At 45.2% G+C, this 26,299-nt stretch overlaps 1 protein-coding gene across 1 annotated transcript in view; it reads right to left on the reverse strand.

Annotated features, from left to right (window-relative positions):
- The window catches only part of EPG5 (ectopic P-granules 5 autophagy tethering factor), a 682,187-nt gene that overhangs the window by 96,119 nt on the left and 559,769 nt on the right, over positions 1 to 26,299 (reverse strand). Inside the window, exon 37 of the mRNA XM_086960335.1 lies at positions 10,132 to 10,317. Coding sequence (XP_086816461.1) covers positions 10,132 to 10,317 — 186 coding nt within the window. The remainder of the gene's footprint in view (positions 1 to 10,131; positions 10,318 to 26,299) is intronic.

Genomic DNA, 26,299 nt, shown 5'->3' on the forward strand with positions numbered 1-26,299 from the left:
TGCCTGTCATTGCGATAGGGGAAGACTGACACCCCTGATCTCCGCAGTTGCGCTGTAACCAATGCCATCATCTTGGTGAACTTTTGAGGGACACTGATAAGGCCAAAGGAAAGCACATCATACTGAAAGTGCTCATGACCTACCATGAATCGCAGGTAACGTCAGTGGGTGGGCAGGACGGGGATGTATAATTATGCGCCCTGGAATTCAGTCTCCTGGGACCAGGCAGGAAGGATCTGAGTGAGAGTGAGCATTTTGAACTTCTCCTTCTCGAGGAAGAAATTAGGAGAGCATAGGTCAAGTATAGGACGAAGGCCTCTGGCATTCTTGGGCACCAGATTGTAATGTGAATAGCAACCACTGCCTACTTCTGCCATCGGCAGTCTCTCAATGGCTCGCTTGGCCAAGAGAGCTATCACTTACTTGTGGAGAAGGGATAGGTGGTCCTCCGTCCGTCTATCATAAGCAGGTGGAATGGGAAGAGAGGTAGTCTTCAAGGGGAGGGAGTAGCTCCTTTGGACAATCAGCATAACCTACCAATCTTATGCTATACACTGCCAGTAGGGCAGGTGATGATGAATCTTGCCCCCACTGAGTGCCCATGGTGATAAGAGGGCAGTCTGTCAGAGTTTGGGAACTGCAGATGTCGGGGGCGAAAGGGAATTGGACTGACATTATCTCTGGCTGTCTGTGGGTACCGCTTCTTCGGCCACACAGAGGCTGGGTAGGTTGCGCACCGTGGTGGCTGGGCAGCTATGGATGCGCTGGAAGGGAGAAAAAGGAAGATTAGGGGTGATGACGGGCAATGGAGAGACCCAAGGACCTGGCTGGAGCTCTGCTGCCCTTAAAACACTCCAGTGCATAATACATCTCATCTCCGAAGAGAAGGGAGCCATCAAAAGGCATATCCATAAGGGATGTTTGGACATCTCCAGAGGAGCCAGTAGTACTCATCCAGGCGTGGAGCCGTAAGGCCACTGTCGACAAAACTGCTCTGCCATAGTGAGTCGGTGGTGTCCAGTGACATCTACTGGTGAACTTATCTGCATGCCTCCCATCGGCAACTGCCTGGAAGAGCTGTGGTGATGTGTATAATGGGATGCGGCTATGTCATGGAATGCCTGTTTGTCACCAAGGCATTCCAGACACAGCAGTTGCTATCTGGCCCCTGTGGAGAGAGGCACGTCTTCCTTTTCTGTAAATAAACATCTTTAACCCTAAATCGGTGTACGCCTCTACTTCAAGATTTTGGCAACGGGTTGAACTCTGATACGTGACATACTTCGCAGAAGCAACAGGGGCCAGGATAACCATTGAGGACAGCCAGCACAGCTATCAAGGACACTCTCTGCCATTCTTACCTCTCTCTCCTGTCAGCGTTCATTTCAACACGAGGAACTGCTGTTTCGAAGCACTCTGCTCTGCTGTCCTTATAGCACGAGATTCTGCATGAGCACGGTTGCCTTGAGTGCCTGACTGGCGTGTTTTCATTTCCCGTCACCTCCTTGACATGACGCGACGTGCTTGCCCACGTACAGCAGCCATATTTGAATGGGTCGTCACTACTTTCATAGTACATTGCAGTTATCGCTGATGCGCACAGCTGTTCAAAGACCAATACTCATGTTTGAAGGCACCCGACACGGCACAGCAGCCATCGTCACAGTGCTCATCGTGTTTCTCGCTGATGGGCACAGCTACATAAAAGCAATTCTATTTGTCTTTTTAGCGGCCATATTACAGTTTACAACCGCTTCCCAGTACTCATTGTGCTCTTTACTGATGCGCACAGCTACAAACCTATTATCTTGATATATGAGTGCACATTGCATTTTTCACTGATGCGTACAGCAATTATTGGAGAAAAACTAGTATTGAAAGAAAGCTCAACACAATTTCAAGTCTTTCGTGGTAAAGCACTACACAGTTATAAATATCCTCTCACTTAAGAAAACATTTTTATTTTTCATCTTTATTTTCATATTTTCCTATTCCTATTCACACCATGCAGAGTGTACAACCACCACCACTTATCTTACAAGACCCCGGTGAGTCACCACTAGAATGGGAACTTGTGGGTATGATCTTTCAAAGCTTATGTTGGTGCGATTGATGGTCAAAAGTTCAAACCGGAGAGGAAAAAGAGTCGGATGTACTACTACTTGGGGGTTGAAGGACAAAACATGTTTGATCACTTACCTGAGCATGCTCCTGCTGAAGAGCAAGATCTAGATGAATTTCATACAGCAGTAGCCCAACTCAATACGTATTTCACCAAGACTAAAAATATGGTAGGCCATAGGTACAAATTTTTCACTAGAACTCAACAACCCACCGAAACAATCGACACATACATTACAGCATTAAAAATGTTGGCTGCTAAATGTGAGTTTGATACCTTCACGGCAGAGTGAATCAGAGCTCAATTAGTAGCTAGGTGCTTTTAAAATAAAATGCAACTACGTCTTTTGACTTGCAAAAATCTTTCACTAGATGAAGCAATAGCCATAGCCAAAGGCATTGAAGGCTCTTCTAGTGATGCAAAGGGGTTAGAAAAATCTCTAGCCAAGACTTCTGTCTCTGGAGCTGTACTTAGTAGTTCTCAGTTACATTAAACCGAAAGCCACATTCAAAACTAACGCAGCACAAAATTAATTTGGTCATTGCTACAGATGTGGGTCCTCATCTCATGCTTCATCTTTTAAATTTTGTCCTGCACAGGGTCAACAATGTAAAAAATGTGAAAAGTTGGGGCTTTTTTACAGGGTCTGTAGGAGTGTTCATCTGGATGATGACACGCATTGCGCGGATCCTGATGTCATCATAGATAGGCATGGGATCAAACTTCTAGTTGATACGGGTGCTCGCATCACCATAATTTCTCAAGAAAAATGTGTTAAATCCTGGGGCCATATGTATCAAAAAAAAGAGTTTTGCGATTCTCAAATTGCAATTTTTAGCGAATTGCTATTAGAGAATCGCAAAAAGCAATGTATGTAGCATTTTCTGAACATTTTGCGAATCCTCCATATTCCTTATTTGCAAATCGCAAATTGAGATTTACAAATGAGAGGAATACCTTCCCATTTATTCCCATGGGCTAGGAGGCCTATAGGAATGAATGGGAAGACATTCTCAATTTGTGATTACCAATTAGAGAATCGAAAATTGAGAATGCAATTTCAAGGTTGCAAGTCTGCCAAAATGACTCCCTGTTGCTCCCATGAAATATGCATGTGTGCAAATGTTTCACACATACATGCCCTAAATGCATGTATGTGCGACATATGGCACTTTTAAAAATCAAAAAAGTAATTTTTGAAAGAAAATCGCATATTACCACCAACTTGAAGTTGGTGGTAATTTGCAATCCCTAAGGCCAAATAGCAAATTTTGGTGCTTCCAGAATTGCATATAAGGAATAGCAATTTGTAATTCCTTAATTGCATTTGCAAAATAGAGAATCGCAAATTTTGCAATTCTCTATTTTGCGATGGCCTTTTGGGATGATACATCCCAAAAGGCTTTTTCCAATTCGCAAACGGGCCGATTCTGAGAATCTGGCCATTTGCAAATGGGAAAAGGGTTTGATACATATGGCTCTTAGTCTGATAAAATGCTACATCCCCCAGATATCCTAAAAGTGGTGTTTGAAGGGAGCAGAGAGGACTTAATTTGGTTTCTGTTGGGCTGACATCAGTGTTCTTGGTGAATCAATCAATGGGAATGTTTATGTAGCCAGAAAGGGCATCAATGTTCTTAGGTGGGTCCACCAAGCTGAATTTGGCATCACCATTAGACCAGGTTTCGATAAACTTGTGTTAATTGATAAAAATAGGTTAGGATCGGTCTGTGGTTACAAAGAAGCATGGGTGAGGAAGTTTAGTAATGTCTTTCAAAACAAGTCAGGTAAAATGTCAGATTTCGTTTACACTATTAAAGTTAGGCAAGATGCATCTCCAGTGAAACACAAATTATGCAATCTACGTCTTAGTGGGAGAGAGGATCTTTGCGCAATGCTGAGAGCTATGTGTGCACAAGGTCTTATTGAAAAGACCGGGCTACCCTGTGGTTATCTGCCATTATTTTAGTGAAGAAGTCAGATGAACTTCGTATGTGTGTGGACTTAAGATGTGTCAACCGCTCCATATAGGTAGACACTTACCCTTTACCCAGAATTGAGGCTATAGTTACGAAAACTGGCCAGGCCAGTTGGTTTAGCAAGCTGGATTTAAGATCAGCCTACCACTATGTTGAACTTGATGAATCATCTCGCCATTTAACTGCGTTTGTAACACCAGATGGGGTGTTTCAATTCTGCAGGGTGCCTTTCGGCATAGCTTCCGCTGCGGCAGTCTTTCAAAGGTTAATGTCTGCCATGTTTGCTGGTATTATTAAATTTCACAATTTTTCGAGATGACATTACATTTTCTCAAACACTGAAGAGGAACAAAACTGTACCTTAAATGATGTCCAGTGTATTGGGTAGAAGGGGTGCAACCTTACAGGAAGACAAATGCATTCTAAAAACCAGGGAAATTGAGTACCTTGAACATGAGTTCTCAGATTGTGATATTAAACCCAAACGCAGCTTGGTCAAAAGCATTGGGGATGCTCCAGCACTGAAAAACAAAGACCAATTGTTGTCCTTCCTAGATCTATGTGAATTTTATGCCAAATTTTGCGTACTTTTGCAAATGTGACCGAATGTTTCAAGATCTTGCTTAAAAAGGGGGCAGAGTTTGTCTGGTCTGAACAATGTCAGAGTACATTTGAACATATCAAACAACAAATAATCTCAGCACCTGCCCTACAATCCTTTGTGGAAGGGAGAAAAACAGTTGTCACAGTTGATGCATGTGATTATGGGTTGGGAGCGGTACTGATGCAATTGAATGGTAATCGTGAGAGCCTCTAGAACTTTGCGTCAACTAGAACGCAAATATTCCGTTACTAAAAAGGAATTGTTGGGGTGTGTCTGTGGAGTGTAGAGAGATTTCGAGTATACCTGTGGGGAAGGCCTTTTGTTTTATGGACTGATCATTGTCCCTTGGTCAATATTCTTTCGGGGAGCAAATTGAAATGTTCTACTGCCAGAATTGCCAGATTGTCTGCCAGACTACTGGAATTCTCATTTTCTGTAGAATACATACCTGGTGGTCGAAACAGGAGGGCTGATTGTCTTTCCTTTCGAGCCTCCAACTGAAGACTCTGTTGAGTACGAATGGGAGTCAGAAAATGAGGAAAGTTTTATAGTCTATGTTGGTGAAGTTTGTATTTGCAAGAGTGATAAGGAATTAATAAAAGCTGGTGACGAAGATGTGGTGTTGAAGGTCATACACAGGGTCAAGTCTGGTTGGCCAAAAGAGCGAAGTTTATCAGAGAGTTTGCAAGTATTTTCAAAAGTCTCAGGCAAATTATTTGTAGAAGGGGATAAATTGCCATGAGGTGGTAATCTTATTCCACCTTTATGCTTTCGCCAAAGAATTATGTAACTGTTAAATTTCAGGTCACTTGGGTTCAACTGTGACTAAGAGGAAAGTAAGGGAGGAATTTTGGTGGCCAAAGATTGATGGTGAAATTTAAGAGTGTGTGAGATGGTGCTCAAAATGTGTTCTGAGTGACAAAGTTTTGAAAATAGATTGTTTGACTGACTCGATTATACTGTGCCCAAGCAAACCATGGTAGCACGTAGGGGCGGATTTCCTAGGACCGTACCACATCCTACCCAATCAGTTAGGATATTTCATTGTCATGATTGGTCGCTTGTCCAGGTAGGTTGAAGTGAAATCGGTTAGCGAACCCACTACCAAGTGTGTTATCAAATTTTTTCAGGAAGTCTTCACTAGTGAGGGATTCCCTGGTGAAGTCTCAACTGATAATGGAGCTCAGTTTACCTCAGTTGAGATGATATCATTTTTGGATAGGTGTGCCATCAAGCACATTAGGACACTCTATCACCCCCAAAGCAACCTACATATAAACGCAACATGAATGTGGGTGCGGCTATTAAGGAATTAATTTGGTCTTATCACACAACTACACAAGGGGTTAACTGGGAAAAGCCCTTTCGAGCTGATGGGTGGAAGGAAAGCTTCAGCTGAGATGTTTCACTTTTGGATGGTCAAACTACTTTGCTCTAATGCTGATGCTCAACACAAGTCTGACTTGACTAATATTGGTAAGAAAGAAGTTGGTTAAACAGATGGGAACTGGTGGAGCACTGCTCGCATCGCTCTGGATCCCAGCTACCAGGAGGATGGTGGTGCATAGAGAAATGGGGCTTGGTAGAGTTCTAAGGGGAACAAAAATGGTAATGCAAGAAGAAGCATTCACTTTAGGTGTGCTCCCAAGAAACTACAAGATTTTGTCTGCAAGTAAACCTTGCCACTATTGTGCAGTGTCAAACCTTTTACTTTAAGCTTCTTTTGTGCTATGTTCATGTATATAGTTGTTTTTTTTGTTAAGGGACAAGGGTATTCAGTTAAGTGTATTGCTTCAATTTTTAGTTGATGTAACTGGTATGCTTTTGAAAAGGGGGATAAGTGTGGTGATATGTATAATGGAATGCAGCTAGGTCATGGAATGCCTGTTTGTCACCACAGCATTCCAGACATAGCAGTTGGTAACTGGACCCTGTTGAGTCTTGCATCTCTGTAAGTAAACATCTTTAACCCTACGTCGGTGTTTGCTTCTACTTCAACAGCTCAGTCCGGGCCTCCTCTGAAACCATTAGCAGTACCTGTGCAACCATACCCCACAAAGCGTGGGAATAGCGGCCTAAAAGGAATGTGGTGTTCATGGACTGCAATGCCAGCCTGGTGGAAGAAAACATTTTCTTTCCCACTGCCTGCATCCGCAACAAGGCACTGGACTGGATCCTCTCATTCCTGACTGGCTGAGCACAGCGAGTCAGACTACCCCCGTTCCTCTCAGAACCTACAGAGAGCAGCTATGGAGTGCCCGAAGGGCTCCTACCTGAGCCCCTCCCTCTTCAAAATCTACATGGCTCCCCTCGCTGCCATTGTCAGAAGCCACGACTCAACATCGTGTCTTACGCTGACGACACCCAGCTGATCATCTCTCTCATTAACGAACCCACAGCCGCCAGAATCAACCTTCACAACGAATGAAGGCAGTTGCTACCTGGATGCAAGACAGCTGCCTCAAGTTCAACTCGGACAAGACATGGGATCCCCCCTCAGTCTAGGATGACTCCTGGTGGCCCGCCGCACTAGGAACCCCTTCCACTCCTACAGTACATGCACGCAACCTCTGCATCATACTGGACTCCTCGCTCTCAATGCACCGCCAAATCAACACAGTATCCTCATCCTGTTACCACACACTCCGACTGCTTCGAAAGACATTCAGGTGGCTTCCCACAGAATCCAGAAAGACGGTCACCCACACACTCATCACCAGTAAACGTTACTACGGCAATGCACTCTACGCCAGTGTCACCCAGAGACAGCTCAGGAAACTACAGAACGCCAAGAACACCGTAGTCAGACAGGTCCTTGACATCCTCCGCTACAGCCACATGACACAACACCTCCAACAAGTCCACTAGCTCCCTAACAACAAGAGAATCACCTTCAAGCTCCTCGCACATGCCTACAAGGCCCTCCACAACGCAGGACCAGAATATCTGAACCACAGCCTCGCTTTCCACACACCCGCCAGACAACTCTGCTCCGCCCAACTCGCCCTGTCCTCAGACCAGAACCGGAGGAAGATCCTTCCCATACCTTGCTGCCAAGACCTGGAACACCGTACCCCTCCACCTCAGGCAATACACGTCGTTGACCCAGTTCAGGAATAACCACAAAATATGGCTCTCTGACTGAACCTCCGCACCCGATTGGATCAGCAGTCCCCGTCCCCATGTCTCTCAGCGACTTGAGATCCTCAAGGGTGAGCAGCCGCGCTTTACAAACCCCTGATTGATTGATTGTTTGGAGTAGTCCAGCTTCTTGGATTCCTGATCCGGTGGTGCGGTTGGGAATGCGCAAGAATTTACGTGGGAGGTGGAGGCTTAGACCAACAAGCTCTCGAGGGTAGGATGTTCTGTGAGAAATTTGTGGTACCCTGGAGTGGGCAGTGGGTGATTGTCCTGTTCGCAGGAGCCCCTATGTTGGGCTTGGACCAGGTCCCAAGTAGAATATCAGTAAGTGCTTTGTTAAAAAAAAGAAGAAGTTCTGAAGGGACATTAATGACTGAAGCACTTCCATCAAGGTGTTAGTTTTGACTGCCACCAAGGGCAAGCTAAGGTCCAGGACCTCTGCCGCCCTCCTCACCACAAATGTGAATGAAGGTTCCTCCTCTGTTGCCATGGCAGGGTGAGAAATCATGCCAGTATCTGAAGAGGTATCCAGTCAGCTAGCCTCTGTCAAATCCTCACACCAGTTCATGTTGGTATAGTATAGCAGGGATCTATCAGGGTCCAGTGACCCCTACCATTCCATCCCTGAGTCCTAGCCCATAAGAATAAGGCTCAGGCTCCGGTCTGAAAGGCATTGCTCTAGTCAGCACTGTGCGATGGTCCTCCTGCTCCACAGCAGAGTCGGGTATATAAATGGGGATAGTGGCGCCGTCAGCACCTGGTAATCAGCCTCAGGACCAGTGCCCAGGAAGGTCGAGATGGCGGGCCTGTGCTGATCCGGTTCTGTGTGCAGATCTTTGGGGCCAACTGGCACTGGGATCAGAGCCACCGGCTTGATCCAGCAGGGGGCCTCCCGATCCTGTGGGCCCGAAGGCACACCGGAGAGAACAGGCCACCCAAATATGAGGCTCATGGCTTCATAGAGTAGTTGGGCGGGGGTTGCTCCAACTCCCAAAACTCGGGTAGGCGTGGAGATGACCCAATCGTTTTCTCAAACGCAGAGCCAGGCTTCGAGGGTCGACGCTCTCTCGCCTTGTCTGCTGAGGATGAGGTGAAGTTGAAGAACGTTTTGACTTCTTCTTGTAGTGGGGCTTACCCAATTGTCCTGATGATTTCGAGTTTGACGATGATTTTGGACTCAGTGTCCGCTCCTGAAACCTTCCACTCGACCAGGATCTGGATCATCATGGTGTCTCATGTCGATCGGCCAGGACTTGAGTGATTTCATGGCGTGGCAATCGGAGCAGACCTTTCGATCGGGGAAAAGCTTGAGGCACCAAAGTCATACAAAGTGCAGGTTGGTCACCGTCATCGAGCAGTGACAGGGTGCGGATCTTGAAGCCGGCCTTCTTCTATGACATTACCACACCAGGAGGTAAGACCTTAAAAGACTTCAACAAAATGTTGAAAAAAAGCTAGTCAAAAATTGATTAAGGGGTAGCTCTTCCTGGATCTGAGCTGACTGCCACAGAAAGAAAAGAAATGGCGTTGGTGTGCTGGGGTGGCGCCTATATAGGCACCATGCACGTCCCATCTGGCGTGGACGCCACTGCCACGAGGAGCTGAACAATGACATCTACCTGTGCACAGGTGTGCTGCTCACAAAAACGTTTCCAGATCCAGTCTGACAGGATAATTCTAAGGCAAGGAATCTGGGGCTAGTAGTCTCTATCAGATAGCCAATCAGAGTCATACGGAAAAGCACAGTCAACAAGGTCAATATGATAAACCCTAGCCAGCACCTCTTGTCCATGTTAGTCAATCCTCAGGTATTCCATCAATCAACAGCATTAGGAATTTAAAAAACTCTGCTTGGGGTCTATAAACATAACAAATACAGTCTGTTACCACAGCTGTTGCTCAATGACATGGGAAAGAATTCGGCCTAATCTGGGCTAAGCCTTAAAGATGTCTATGAGAGTCTGTCTGGTTGTCAGAAAATAGTCTTCTACATGGTACCAACACATATCGGGTGAGCCATAGAAGAGAGGCAGAACAAGTACAGGAATAGTGGCAGAAAACATATCCTTACAATGCAAGGGAGCATTCTGCAGTGAAAAACATCTCTTCATAATCTCAACCCTAAATTTGTAGGCTATCTGCATATAGCAGCGATGCAGTAATCCAGTAAGGGTAGTTTAGTCATAGAATTAAAAGTTAGGATTAAGGGTTTTCAGGAGAAAAACATAACAGTTATAATTTACCAAAAACTTGATCAAACACATATGGTAATAATGTTAACTCACTGGTTCACTTATAAGTTGTTCTTCTTTAGCCAGGAAGACCATCATGAAAAGCAAGCAGTTGATCATATTGTGTGTTTCTGGTGATGGTGTAGGATTCCAGACATCTGAGAGCACACTGAGCCAGTTGACTCTGCACAAGATGGAACCCAAGAAAAGAAAGCAACTTTTCGGACTGCCTCGCTCAACCTAAGAGAAAAAGCATAGGGTAGGACTGTCAATTCCAGTAATATACTACTACTTTTATGAACACAATTGCTTTCCGGTAACTGCAGAAATTTTAAATTTATTTATAACTACTATAACCAATCGTAAAGATTTAAATTTGAGGAGACATTGTGTTACCTTCTCAAATCTTTTACTAATAAAAGATTCAAGTAAATTCATTATATGCATTAATCGGAATAAGACCAGACATTAATCTATACATTAATTTGGTAATGAATAGATTTCAACATTCATTGACAATCTGTCCAAGAAATAAAAAGCACAAAAAAGAGACTTTACTCACATTACAAGCTCCTGAGCAAGAAGAAGGGTAAACTCCCATAAGGGAGATTAGTTCTATTACAAACGCCCCATCTGAAGATAAGACTAGAGTACTAACCATATAGCTAATAGTTCCATTACTTTTTTCCATATACCATTGAAAAGGGTCTAGTATTGGACTTTAAATATTGTGAATCTGTACATTAATTCAGCACTATAAGACCCAGGAGGATCTATAGAAACATTCTTTCATTTTGTGATATCATTAAACTGCATCTGGCATCTCTTATCCTATCTCTGCCAAACTTCAGATTTAAATTGTGTACCATGAGTTGTATCCCTTACTTGAGTGATATATACCAGAGAGTTACATATTTTGAACAATAAAACAGCTGCCTCCATATCACTCAGGTTCCAACTTTTCTTTTGACACAACTGTCAAGGACTTCAATTGTGCACATATACTTACCAATACATTGTATAAAATTACATAGGTCAGTATAGGTAGACCACTAGCTATGTAAAGATGGAGTGCACACAGTCAGACAGGGAAGTTATTTAAAAATAGTGTGATGTGGGTTTAGGAGGAAGAAGAATGCTGGAAGAACTTACTAAAGGTGGATACAAAGAAGTGCTTTAATCACTTTGAACACCAATAACAATCTTAATAATCAATTGCAGGCTCTATGGAGACTAGCATGCAAGTTACTTACTAGAGTCCTGTACTAGATGTCTAAGTCCACATTGCCCAGGACATGGGCCTGTTGAGGCGTGAGGCTTCAGGGCATACAACATTCACACCCATGCACTACACTCACCAGCTTCCAGATCTCCACTTACACAGAGATATAGGCAAGGGAGAGGCAAAGGGTTGTGAGGAGGAAAGGGGTCTTCGAACTTTAGATCCTAGAATGACAGTCAGCAACTTACACTTATTGGTTCATCCAATCCTCCTGTCGCTAGACTCATGGGAGGATTACTAATCAGCTACAACTTAACAGACTACACCCGTCACAAAATATAAACCTCCCAGGAGGAACTCCAGTGACAGTAGTACTGCTGCAACAGGTGTATTTCCAAAAGGACCTTCCAAAAGTCGTGAGAATTATGTTGGGGACCACAAAAAATGAACATGCGTGTTCCTTCTTCTATCTAAAGTTAGATCAAGCAGGGCCAAATAACCAGAGTACAATTTAAGAATGGCTCCAAGAACATAGGGGAAAGAGAGAGAAACAAAGATAGCAAAATGAGATTAATAATAGCAGAATTTCACACATCTTGAAACAGTGGGCATTTTTCAGTAGAAAGTAAGCACAGCATGCAGGTTTATATCCAGGAGTCACTAGTGGAGTCTCACCATTGACAAGCAGCAGCTGCAAGGACAGTATTTGGCTCTCTTTCCTTCAAAATTGCCGAGTAATTTGTCGTTCTAGAAGCACACTTGAGAACTTCTCAAACACAAGCCGGCGCAAGATCGGCACCGAAAGAACAGGAGGGGTAGAAGAAGCAGGGAGCTCATAAGGAATTTTCTGAAGAAACAGATCTTCAAAAATAAAAGGAAAGAAGTGGACCTTTAAAGCGTTAAAGCCTTGCTTCATCATTCACTAGCGGGTCACCAGCAGAATGTATGTATTTGCTATTTGTGTAGCACATAGCTAGCCAACATTTAGAGAATGCATGAAGGGGTCAAAGGAAAGCACGTTTCTAAGAGTGGATGTAGAATTTACTGTGTCCACAAAATAAATGTTTAGAGCACAGGTCTATTCTGAGGGGATTAATAAAGATGCCATCCTAGCCCATTAAGGAACACATCCAAAACATATCAAAAAGTTAAAGGGGAAAAGAAAAGTCTACTGAATTCAGTATGTAGGTAGCCAATTTCTGACGCGGACCAGGCTGCAGAACGATTAGTGAGGTCAAGGTGCAAAGTCCAGAGGTGACTTAACAGAAGTCAAGAGATCAATTAGAGCTTCTCTATGAGTCTTCAAAAAGGATGTAGGCCAAACATGTTATTGTGGCATATCACTGAGGGAGGTCAATAATGAAAGACGTAGTAGGTCTGACAGAACATGAGAAGAGATATTTGGATTAGAGAACCACAGAGGCACAGTAACATCCTGAGAGAAGAGCTGAACCTGCCTGGCTCCCTGACCTCAAGCAAAAGGTACTAAACGTGACCTTAGTGAGAGAAACAGAATAGCACTCAGTACCCATGCACCCATGGCAACGAACAAAACAACCTGAGATAGCCTGCTCGTATTAGTAGTGAACCAGAGTGTGCGTGTAACCATTAGGTATGGATTTGTATAGGTTTTCTTGTTGAGAGCCCAAAAGGAGTTCTGTGATACAGGACAAACAACCTTGGCTTTATCCCTTGAATATTGATTTAAAATGTTATAAAGAACAGTTTTTAAGAAAACAGAACGTGTTCATGGAATCAGCTGTATAATGTGAAGATGAGATGACTAAGACATTCTGCTAGATTCATCAAAGCCCTGTTTTGCGAGTCTATAATAGCGATTCATAAGAAATCGCTATTACAGACTCGCAAAACGGGATTCATGTAGGAATCGCAAAATAAATTGCGATTCCTGCACATTCCTTATTTGCGATTAGCAAATTGCTAATCGCAAATAAGGAATACTCCCCATTCATTCCTATGGGCCTAAATGCCCATAGGAATGAACGGGGAGTATTCCTTATTTGCGATTAGCAATTAGCTAATCGCAAATAAGATAGCGATTTCAAGGGTGCCAGGGGTGTCCAAAGGACACCTTGTAGCACCCCTGAAATGCAAATTTACACAGGTGTTGCGCACACACATGTCCAAAAGGACATGTGTGTGTGTAACATGCAACAGAGAAAAATACACTAAAGTGCTTTTTTCTACTTTTTCGCTATTTACCACGAAGTCAGACTTCGTGGTAAATAGCGACCAAATATTGCGAATTCGCAATTTAAAATTGGTTCATGAATTGCATTTAAGGAATCTCTTATAGAGATTCCTTAAATCTAATTCCTCGCAAATATGCGATTTTGCAAATAGCGATTTTTGCTTTTGGGATGATGAATCCCAAATGCAATAATCGCACTCGCAAAGGGTCAGATTCTCAGAATCTGGCCCTTTGCGAGCGCAATTTAGCTTCATGAATCGGGCTGTTAATTTCTCTGTTTTACTTTGGTATTTTGAGATGCCTATATAGGATTGCGATCAATAGTACGGTGCATATTTCGTTCTTTATAGTTTGTACCATTAAGGATTTTGGAGTCAGTTAACCCAGGAAGGTGGGCATCAGGGATACCATAGTAAATAGAGTCCAACCGTATGGGGCACAGTTTGCCATCATCTTTTATATAGTAAATGATTATTTCTTCTATGCTTGCTGTTTTGACACCAATGGCATTTATCTTCTCCTGAATAATAAGCGATATCTTCCTTTCGGCGGCTTCTGGCACAAATAAAGAGACTTTGCCAAATAATGTTTCATTATTAACAAAACATTCTTGAATTTCTAACTCTATGTCACAAAATATATGCTTCCTTTTTCTTGCACCCTCATCTTTGCTGGGCTCCTGGCTTGCCATTTTAGGTAGATTTTGGAGTGGGTGGCATCGGATGTATATAGATGGAGTAAGATTAATAAAAGTATGCCTTTCCCTCTGCTCTCCAGTCATCTATGCAGCATGCACTTCCTGTTTGTGAGGTTGTCAATCACCAGCTGTGTGCGCTATTCGCAATTTGAGAATCTTACTGATTCCTTAATAGTGATTCATTACTTTCAAATGCTATTTTTACCAAATCAGTATTTTGAATAGACATGTCTGTACATTAGAAATAGCAATTTCTAAGTTCTGAGTCCTTAAAGAACAAGTTACTTACCTTCAGTAATGCATTATCTGGTAGAGACTCTATCTAGTAGTAGATTCCTTACCCTTGAATTTCCCAGGTGTCAAGCTGGATCTGGAAACATTTGCTGAGCAATAGACCTTGCGCGCGACATCGAAGGGTTCCATTCAGCTCTGTGTGATGTTGTCGGCGTTGTTAAAGTCGGTTATGACGTCGTGGTGCCTATAGACGCCACCCAGGCACGCAACGTCAGTACTTTTAATTTTTTCCATGCCAGAAGTGCAGAGACACAAAGTAACTGACGTAGTTGTGTGCAAATACGGTAGAGGTCATCTGATAGAGACGTCTAGCTGAAGAATTCTTACCTTCGAATTAGATACCCGAACCATACCATCCGGGGGGGTGGGTTGCGGACTAATTTCCTAAACTTAAAAAAAGTCTTGCAGGACAGTTAACGGGCAAAATGTTCGTCCCGGTGTACTTGCCATCAAGGCAGTAATGTTTTGCGAATGTGTGCAAAGATGCCCACGTCGCTGCCTGACAGATGTCTTGGATAGGGACACCCTGAGTCAGGGCCATAGTTGCAGCCTTTCCCCTGGTGGAATGGACCCTTAATCCCCCAGGGGGCTGCTTCTTTGCCAGGGTATAACCAATCTTAATGCAGAGAACGACCCAGCGAGAGATGGTGCTTTTCTTCACTTCCCTTCCCTTCTTTGCTACCATGTACCCCACAAAGAGTTGGTAATCCACCCGGAACTCTTTTGTGCAGTTAAGGTAGAACGACAACACTCTTTTTGGGTCCAGTTGGTGGAGACGCTACTCTTCCTTATAGGGATGCGGGGGGCAAAGTAGGTGGGCAAAGTGATGGACTGACCAGATAGAATTGGGGTCACAACCTTTGGCAAAAAAGATACCCTGGTGCACAGCACCACCTTGTCCGGAAAATACATAAAATAAGGAGGCAAGCATGATAATGCCTGCAACTCACTCACCCTCCCGGCAGATGCAATTGCCACTAATATGGCTGTTTAATGGTCAACAGCCGGAGGGGACAATTGTGCAAAGGTTCAAATGGTGCACCCATTAGATAGGCATGGACCAAATGAAGGTCCCACTGTGGCATATCAAAGGGCATGGGTGAAAATAAGTGGACAAGCTCTTTTAGAACTCTATTTACAATAGGAGATTTGAAGAGAGAGGGCTGGTCTGGCAGCCACAAAAAAGCAGACAGAGCAGAAAGATAACCCTTAAGAGTTCCCAACGCAGAGTCCTGCTAGGCAAGGGTTAGAATGAATAAAAGGACAGTAGCAGAAAGAGGGTTAATGGACCTTTCTTTAAGGTATAATATATATTTCTGCCAACTGCAGACGTATAACGTCTTAGTGGAGAGCCACCAGGCTGCCAGAATAACGTTACAGACTTCAGGAGAAGGTCAAAAGCTATCAACTGTTGATGCTTAATCTCAACACATGGAGGCGCAGTGATGACAGGTTCGGGTGGAGAGCACTCCCCTGCTGCTGCAACAGAAGATCGTCCCAGAGGGGCAGCCTGATCGGAGGATCGACATTCATTCTCATAAGCTCTGGATACCAGACTCTCTCCACCCAGTTCGGAGCCATAAGAAAGGCTTGGGCCTGGTCGTTTCTGATCTTCTTCATAACAATGGGCAGGAGTTGTATGGGCGGAAAAGGCGTACAACAGACCTGAGCTTCACTCACAGCGAAAGGCGTCGCCAAGCTATAGTTGCCTTGGAAACTCCAGTGCGCAGTACTGCTGACAATGCACGTTCTTTTCGGAGGCGAACAAATCTAACCAAGGTTCTCCCCACTGCTGAAAAAGACCTTGTGCCACCTCCGACTGGAGATGCCACTCGTGATCCGCTAGACATCGACGGCTAAGTTTGTCCGCCCTGGTGTTCAGAGACCCTGCCAAGTATTGAACCAACAGGGTTATGCCCTGCTGTTCCAGCCATGTTCAGAGACCAAGAGCCTCTTGACAAAGGGTCCACAACCCCACCCCGCCTTGCTTGTTGCAGTACCACATGGTGATGGTGGGGTCTGTGAACACCTGCACTAACTTCCTTTTGACAGAAGGAAGAAATGCTTTAAATGCCAATTGAATCACTCAGAGCTCCAATACATTTACGTGGAGCTCCATCTCTGCCGGAGACCAGTGCCCTGATCTCCACCTTTCCCAGATGGCCTCTGGCTGGGGGACGGGGGAGAGGTCTGCCGCTGACTCAATCACGGTTCGTTAACTACCACTGCAGATCCTTTGCAAGTCTTACTGAGATCTGAACCACATTGGTGAGATTTCCCCGATGCTTTGCCATTTGAAACTTCATGTCCATCTGGTGTGTCTCACCAACAGGATGCAGGAGGCCATGAGGCCCAACAGCCTCAGAGTCAGGCTCGCTGAAATCCAGGATAGAGGCTGAAATATCTGAATCATAGCCTTAATATCCAGGCCTCGCTGCTCGGGGTGATAGGCCCGAAACTGCACTATGTGCAGAAGGGTCCCAATGAAAGGAAGAATCTGAGAAGGAGTCAGGTGTGTATTTGGCACATTTATAAATAACTCTAGCGAATGCCAGAGGTTCACCGTAGTCTGAAGGTGAGCGACGACTGCCTGGGGCGAGGACGCCATGAACAGCCAGTCGTAGAAGTAGGTGAAGACTGACACCCCTAATCTGCGCAAATGAGCTGCAACCATTGCCATCACCTTGGTGAACACTCAAGGGGTACTGGTAAGGCTGAAAGGGAGTTTGGTAAACTGAAAGTGCTCGTGGCCTACCTTGATCCGCAGGTAACGCCTGGGCTCGGCAGGATGGGAATGTGAAAATACGCGTCCTACAAGTCTACTGCTGCTGCTACAGTGGAGTGGTGTGGCTCACTGGTCAGAGGCGGCAGACCCGTAAGCAGAGAACGGCCCGGGACCAGGGTTCGATTCCCGAAGCGGCAGGGTCGTGGACCAGGGTCAAAACGGACTTGATAATTCTCGCCTCGGTGCCTACTCTAGCCAGGGAACACACTCGGCAACTCTGGGCATTAAGCTTGCCTCATCTCTACAACGGCCCCCCACAGACGCCGGGGATGCCTGGTTTCACCTTGGAGATACCCAGAAAGGGACCATCTCACAGGGAAAACCAGGACGGGTTCCCCAGCGGTCTTCAGCGCCAGGATACTCCATGGAGTCGCAGTGCGCTTTACAAGTACACCCACATTTACATTTACATTTACTATCCAGTCTTCCTGGTCTAAGGTACACAAAACCCGAGCCAGAGTAAGCATTTTGAACTTCTTGTTGAGGAAGAGATTGAGGGTCCAAAGATCTAAAATGGGCCAAAGTCTCTTGTTCTGTTACAGGGATTCTGCTCAGACACAGAACTATGCACATAGACTCAGGACCTCAGTGATTTAGGGTGTGCCAAAAACTCACCTTAGTACCCAAAATCCCTTACCAGACTAGCAATCAGTGTCACATTAGCTCCTCGTCCTATAGCAAAGAAACCAATGCTTAGGCAACCTAGAACATGTGACTAAGACCATCTCAGGAATGGTGGGAAGCGAGAACACTCTTTTGTTATACTCTCAAAACAGTCCACAACAGGAGTAAAGAGGAGACACGTTAAGGTTAAAATATTTATTTTAACAACGTGATCTCAAGCGCAGTATTTTAGCCAACATAAGCTTACATATGATTAAAAATAATATGGTCAGCAAATACAAAAGGAGGAATCATATTACAATAATAGTGCAAACAGGTGATAGAAAGCGCCTAGTTTAAACACCCTCCCTTATCTAGGAACTATGTATTATAAAACTATAGGTCTCTTGAGCTTTGTTAGGGGGACCCCATTTACCTGTCCATTCAGTAAGTGTAAACTACATCAGGACCGGTTAGTCTCTCTGCATGCCTGGAATCTTCCAAGTGTGTGAAAATATGGCAAGTGTGCTATGATAAAGGTGCCAGAATCCTACTCGGCTTGCAGCTGCCAAAATGTTGTGTCTAGAATGTGTTACACAGACACGCCGATAAACAGGCTCGCACGTTATGATAACCTTGGCGGCTCAGCGCTCACTGTACAGACTGGGAGCACGATGTATGTCTAGAGATGTCGAAAAACAAACCTTTTCCCTTGTGTAGACCTTCGTGAAAGCTAACTCTGCAAAAACAGCTAAGCAGCAAAAGGTAAAATGGCGTTTAAACTCCTAATAAGCCATGCTAACTTAACATGCACGCAAAAAGAGGCCCATAAACCACACTACACTACCCCCCCCCCTCCTAACCCCCCCTCATGTTCGGGGAACACAAAGCACTCAGGGCAAACTTCACAGAACGCAGAGTTCAAGTTCGAATGAAACAGAATGTGACAGTACCAAGTTCAGACATTTTGCCAAACTTGAGAACAGGAAACAAGATTTGAAATAATCAAAGCAGTAAAAACAAACACACGTGGCCATGGTGTGAAAAAAGACATCAAACATGTAAAGAAAAAGTGAGGACTTGAAAAAGGAAAATATTCACGAGTTCAATACGTGTCTATGAAGCAGAAAAAAAAAATCTGTACTTCAGTCCAACAGCGTGTAAGCACCATATGTCGCAATCGCCTCCAATAGGAAGTGGTTGTTACCATCCGTGAACATTTCAGCCATCCAATCAAGTAAAGGGATAGAACATACATTTTCCTAGATTGCCTGAGCCTCTAGCACCATCAGAGGACAACTAGGGCTTATTTCAAGATAACTGCGATCCAGAAAGTCCTTGGCCACGGTACAAATGTCCCAATTGCCTAGAACCGCATGTGCCGCTGCGCAGGCCATAATCCTGGTACTAGAACAATCTATTTCATGAGCAACTAAGGAACTCATTAGTAGATTAAAATCCAGGTCAGGAGACACCGTGATGCAGAAACACAAATCCAGGGCCCATTCAAAATCACAATCCAGGCAATGGAAAACAGGCTGCACGCAAGTGAAGAAAGAGAACCGGATAGTTAAACCATACGCCACACTTAGTGTCGCCAAAGGCAGCGATCCAAAGTATTCTAGCATCTGGTTACGAAGATGGGGCAGCCGGGATAGAACGCCGTGGGGCACAAACTGTGCATCCATTTTGTAACAAACAATACAGCAACAGAATGCCGGCACCTAAAACCAGGAGCAAGGGGAACCCTCCAAAGACACTCGAAAAAAATCAAATGAATAAATGCAGGGATCACACCAAATATATTCTGAAATGAGGTCACAAGGCCAGAGCATACTACTTTAAAAAAGTGTGCTAGGCCTGTAGTCGACGAGGCATTTAAGAATGTGTGAATCAAAGCACCCAAATACAGGGGCAGGTCAGTATTTAATAAAGCATTTACCTCAGTACGAGTATTTGCAATGTGAAGGACGAATGTCTCACGCGCAGATGTAAGGGAGACTTCCTTCTGGGACAAAAGAGCTTTTATTCTGCTCATCTTGTTGAACTCTGCTTTCAAAGTCAGAATCAAGGGCCAGATGGAAACATCAAGCCTGCCATGCGGAGGAGGGAACAACACGTTCTTGCAGCAAGTAACACACTGGGAAACAGTAACGATATAAGCAAAGGTCAGCGTGCATCCCACAACACTCTTCATTATTCAGTAATAAATAACTACCGTTAGCAAGCAATGTAAATGTTGGTGTAATGGCCGGAACCGGAGTACCCTTCAGAAGACACGCTAAATTTAGTGCAAGCACATTGATTGCAAGAGCTGTGTAATTGAAGATTTCTGCATGTTACTGTATGATCTGGTGTTGTGGTGCGATCTTCGCCATTTAAAAAAACCTCTTTACCATCCCTCAAACATCTATACGTGAATGGGAGATTCCATACTTCATGAAGATAAGCTCCACCCAGGGGCTCAAGTCTGTCTATGGCATAATGTTTCATGCAGGACTCGAATTTGAGAAGTGAAAAAGGCAAAGGTTTTAACCTGTGGATGAGCCAAACCGCCGAATTGGCTTCTGCTACTGAAAAAGGCAAAGGTTCTAACTTTTCAATATGCAACAGTGAAAACGTGGCATCCTTCATTGACATAAATTACTGTTTAACAGTTCAATTGAAAGGCAGAAACAATAAACTTGTGTTCATGTAATCCCGTGGAACTCGGCCATTTTTCAACATCTGTAAAGTCCAGGTAAACTGCATAACAGAACGCAATTGATTTTGCCCATGATACAACACGGCAACATCTTCTTGCACAATATCAACCACAGATGACACAATATTATCTAGAGTGTAAATTCGGGAAGAATGGGTGTTAATGCTATTATCTACAACTGCAAGCACTTTTTCTAAATTGGCCTGATCTATAGCTCTAAGCCTAGAAGCAGCTTCAATTTGTGACAGTTTCCAAACCTCATTGTAAGCAGCATATATCCATCTTTTAGATCTGCCACCCGCAGGGCCTTTTACAAAATCATTTAAATAGACAGTGTCAGTGAGTTTGGACAAATGCAGCTTAACAGACGCTAAGGATGAATGTCTGAGCCAACTCTGGCACAATTTGCCTACAGAATAGGTGGTGACTGAATGTTGAGTCTGAAAGCGGGGATCAACTACAACCACTGTATAGCCAGGGGTCAGATCCAGAAAACGGTCCTGGCAGCAATCTGCACTTTTTTGCCATAGCAACCAGCCTTCGGGATTAATGCTAGAAACATTAAAAGAGGAATTTCTAAACAGAGCTTGTAAGTCACTCAGGGAAGTACTGGTATAATTATTCCAATGGGAAAATTCACCCAAATCAGGAAATGAAGGAGCATTTAATTTTTTAGAAGTAGCCAATCCAATGCAGGTGGTTTGCAAAAAAGTGTCATTTAGAAACCACATTTGGTTTGGGATGAGACATGCACGATGCATAGCCTCAGTGCCTTGCACTTGCCAACTTTTAGTACCCCAAACAGATTTAAGATCAATAGTATCTCTCCACAGCTCATAGCCCCCAACAGCCAAATGGTCAATAAAGGACTTTGAATACAGTAATTTTGTGTGGGTAAGTCTAACCTTAGAAAAGGACTTCTCAGTCAACTTAAAATAAAATGCATTAGGGTTTGATTGTTCAAAATCAGTAAAATAGGAAATCTTTTTCAAAAATGTTTTCGAACTGACTTCCATTGGCACGGGACAGTGCTCCCACTGTGTGTAATCAACCATGTTTCTAAATGAATTAGTTTAATGCAAAAAGTGATTGCCAAAATGCAGGTACCAGTACAAATCACCATAATTCGCAGATTCCAAATATAAATCTTCAGCATTGAAAGCAGCATAATATTTCAAATCAGTAAATAAAGCCTCCACAGCATTAACGTCCCAGTCATCAGAGTGAATACCACATCCCCCATAGAAACACTGAGTACATTGGGAACATTAATAACCTCTGTGGGACCATGTATCTGGAACTTTACAGAATCCCATACAATTCCTTCTAAAACGGGCCAAGCAGTTATATTCACAAATGTCTGGTCCCTCTTCATGATGTGCGAAGAGGAGTGGGGAGCCAAAGATCCCTCAATCACTCGAATTGAAGTTCTTTCCTCAACATAGGGTTCATTGATAAAAAAGAAAAAATATACCACAAATCCTGTGGACATGAATAAAAGATTTGCAATCAGCACCAGCCAAATGTAAGTCCAAGGAGGAATCAAAAAATGTTTTTAAAACCATGTAGCAAAAATTGAAACTTTTGAAGGGGACTTAGATGTGGATGAGCCAGTGTCAAATGAAAAACAGGATTGATTAGCCACACGGGTCTCCAAATCAGGCATAGACAAGTCAGTGGGGTAACTATATTCAGTGTCATTAAGAGGATCACCAGAAGGTTGATTCAATAAAAGATTTGTAAGCGGACTCATTTCAACAGCAACATCAGGCCCAACGGCAGGATCCGGGGCCAAAACAGAGTATCGCACCATTGCTGGACACGAAACCGCAGGCGTCATACTATAGAGAATCGGCCACCCTGTGTGGTTTGACATTGTCAATGGAAATGTACCTGTTCCCCTTTTGAAGTGTAGTTCCTATATTTCCAATAGGCTCTGCACATTGGATTAACATAAACAGCAGTGTAGACGTAGGACTGAGGTCATTTAGGTCTCTACTGACTATGTTAGACTTAATTAGTTTTGCTAGCTAGCTCAGAGGTCACTAGAAACTTTCTCGAATGTTCAGGAAAGGGTTAACCGTCCTGATTAGACAAGAAGGGATTCGTTTCTGACAACCGCATAAACATGACAACTTTGCTCCCTCAGAATAAAGAGTGTATCTCTAGAGTCGTGTGAAAACAATAGATAGCTATTTCACTCAGTCAATCATGCATGCTTAATTTCACCATAGTGCAGAGAAATAGAGAGACAGGCGTTTTCAATAAAAGGTGTTATTTTATTGAGCAGTCTTCTTTCTCATGCAAGAGAAATTAATTGCCACAATTGCAATACTTATGAAAGTAAAGTGCGTACAGTAAAAGTAGTATTATGAAATAATACTGTAAAAGCATTGATATGGTTTCTTAGCCATATGATACTTTAAAATGGAAAAAATATATACATACATAAAAACATTGACTAACAAACTCAACTGGTGCTTCTAAGCTACGCCTACCCCGGTGCACCTGACCTAAGCCTAATACGTGGGAAGGAGTAAGTAAGTAGCAGTTTTAAGTTAAGTTAGGTTTTTGCAAAGTATCGGAATCAAGAATTCTCTCTAAGGTTTTAATCAGCTCCGTACCTTGGTTATAGAATGAAGGAGGTCTTGTATCTCGTTTCTCAGGACTCGATCTCCCAGAAACCCGCGAGGGTGACTTGGGAACACCAGAGCTGGATTTTCTCGGCTGGAGAAAAAGACAGCGTCTCTCTCAGTGCGTCAAAGGGAGGGGCGTTTTCCTTCTGCTCTGGCAACAGCTGGGCTCTCGGACAAGTAGAACGCCGCTCTGCTCCCCACCACCGTGTGTTTGCTTAAGGCAACGTTGGTAAATTTATACCTGAAAGGTGCCTGGTTTGACGTAAGGTTGGACATAAGACGGCACTAAGAACTAACAGTTCTTTCAGGACTCCAGGAGTTCTTGTGCAAATCAAAACAAAAGCAAGGAGAATTCACGGCTGCTGGAGACTTGGTTGGTTTAAAGAACGCGTTGTGCTTTCTAGGAGTCTATGGGAGTAGCCTTGCTGTGCTTTGGACTGCATGGGCTATTACTAAATATGGATATGATTCTTATGCCTTTATAAGGATACTATTTATTATAACCACATAAGGGAATGAATCGGGAATATCGAATTAGGGTCCTAGATAGAAATACAACACTTTCACCCAGGAAGAGGAGGTAAAATGACTGTTCTTATACCCTGCACGCCAAGCATGGCAACTGGAGCTCGATAGCAAGATGACTGAATGTTCTGGCAACAGCACGATTTGGAAAAAGTAGGTTGTATCAACGCATAAAGCAGCTTGATACGCTGGGCATATTCCAGAATGTATGTACATCCGAAATTCAAAAAGCCCAGTAAAGATTGTAGCTTGTTCAGTGTTGTGGGAGCCCGGAAAAGTGTGCATTTCTCCAAGAAGTGAGGAGCCAAACCTCAACCTTCATTGTTGAGCTCGTATCCCAGAAACAACACTGTGTACTCTGCAATGTGTGATTTCCCAAGGTAAAATTTATAGCCAAAACCCGCAAAACGGCAAATAATGCGGTCAACACAGCACAGATGCGGCCATAACTGGTCGTCTGTGAGATAAATGTCATCCACATACGAACATACACATGCGTCGAGCCTCTCAAGAAGAGAGACTATTCGGGCAGCAAAAACACCTGGACTGTTCTTGTAGCCCATAGCCAAACAAAGGAATTGGCGTTGTTTGCCACCACAGGTAAAAGTCGTCCACTGACTACTAAGGGAGGACAAATTATGGGCAAAAAAGCCATTGGATATGTCGAGCGTGGTTTTGAACCTTTTACGCACAAGACTATGCACAGGAGCAGAACTGAGTATTCTGCACCGCACACGTACGACAATGTGAATTGAATTCTTTTGGGGGGCATACCTCGGTGGATCAGGGCACAGCAACCAGCGCAGCTCCAACGCTCCCCTCCGCCGCTGCAATCCCAGACCAGCGGCTGCAGTGCGAGGGGGCGAAAATCGCCCCAAACTACACTACCCAGACGCCCTAGCGGCGGAACACGCTGCCACATGAATTTCCTGCGCCAGGAGGCGCTTTAAAAGGACTCCAGCACCGGTGGAGCGGGGGGAATTGAATTCTTTTGGGGGGCATACCTCGGTGGATCAGGGCACAGCAACCAGCACAGCTCCAATGCTACCCTCCGCCGCCGCAATCCCAGACCAGCGGCCGCAGTGCGAGGGGGGCGAAAATCGGCCCAAACTACACTACCCAGATGCCCTAGCGGCGGAACACGCCGCCACACGGATTTCCTGCGCCAGGAGGCGCTTTAAAAGGACTCCAGCACCGGTGGAGCGGGGGGAATAGAATTCTTTTGGGGGGCATACCTCGGTGGATCAGGGCACAGCAACCAGCGCAGCTCCAACGCTCCCCTCCGCTGTCGCAGTCCCAGACCAGCGGCCTCAGTGCGAGGGGGGGCGAAAATCGGCCCAAACTACACTACCCAGACGCCCTAGCGGCGGAACACGCCGCCACACGGATTTCCTGCGCCAGGAGGTGCTTTAAAAGGACTCCAGCACCGGTGGAGCGGGGGGAATTGAATTCTTTTGGGGGGCATACCTCGGTGGATCAGGGCACAGCAACCAGCGCAGCTCCAATGCTCCCCTCCGCCGCCGCAATCCCAGACCAGCGGCCGCTGTACGGGGGGGGCGAAAATCGGCCCAAACTACATTACCCAGACGCCCTAGCAGCAGAACACGCCGCCACACGGATTTCCTGCGCCAGGAGGCGCTTTAAAAGGACTCCAGCACCGGTGGAGCGGGGGGAATTGAATTCTTTTGGGGGGCATACCTCGGTGGATCAGGGCACAGCAACCAGCGCAGCTCCAACGCTCCCCTCTGCCGCCGCAATCCCAGACCAGCGGCCGCAGTGCGAGGGGGCGAAAATCGGCCCAAACTACACGACCCAGATGCCCTAGCGGCGGAACACGCCGCCACACGGATTTCCTGCGCCAGGAGGCGCTTTAAAAGGACTCCAGCACCGGTGGAGCGGGGGGAATTGAATTATTTTGGGGGGCATACCTCGGTGGATCAGGGCACAGCAACCAGCGCAGCTCCAACGCTCCCCTCCGCCGCCGCAATCCCAGACCAGCGGCCGCAGTGCGAGGGGGGGGCGAAAATCGGCCCAAACTACACTACCCAGACGCCCTAGCGGCGGAACACGCCGCCACACGGATTTCCTGCGCCAGGAGGTGCTTTAAAAGGACTCCAGCACCGGTGGAGCGGGGGGAATTGAATTCTTTTGGGGGGCATACCTTGGTGGATCAGGGCACAGCAACCAGCACAGCTCCAACGCTCCCCTCCGCCGTCGCAATCCCAGACCAGCAGCCGCAGTGCGAGGGGGGCGAAAATCGGCCCAAACTACACTACCCAGACACCCTAGCGGCGGAACACGCCGCCACACGGATTTCCTGCGCCAGGAGGCGCTTTAAAAGGACTCCAGCACCGGTGGAGCGGGGGGGAATTGAATTCTTTTGGGGGGGGCATACCTCGGTGGATCAGGGCACAGCAACCAGCGCAGCTCCAACGCTCCCCTCCGCCGTCGCAATCCCAGACCAGCAGCCGCAGTGCGAGGGGGGCGAAAATCGGCCCAAACTACACTACCCAGACGCCCTAGCGGCGGAACACGCCGCCACAC

This window comes from Lissotriton vulgaris, chromosome 3_1 (assembly GCF_964263255.1).
Source record: "Lissotriton vulgaris chromosome 3_1, aLisVul1.2, whole genome shotgun sequence".
NCBI classification, from domain to species: Eukaryota; Metazoa; Chordata; class Amphibia; order Caudata; family Salamandridae; genus Lissotriton; species Lissotriton vulgaris.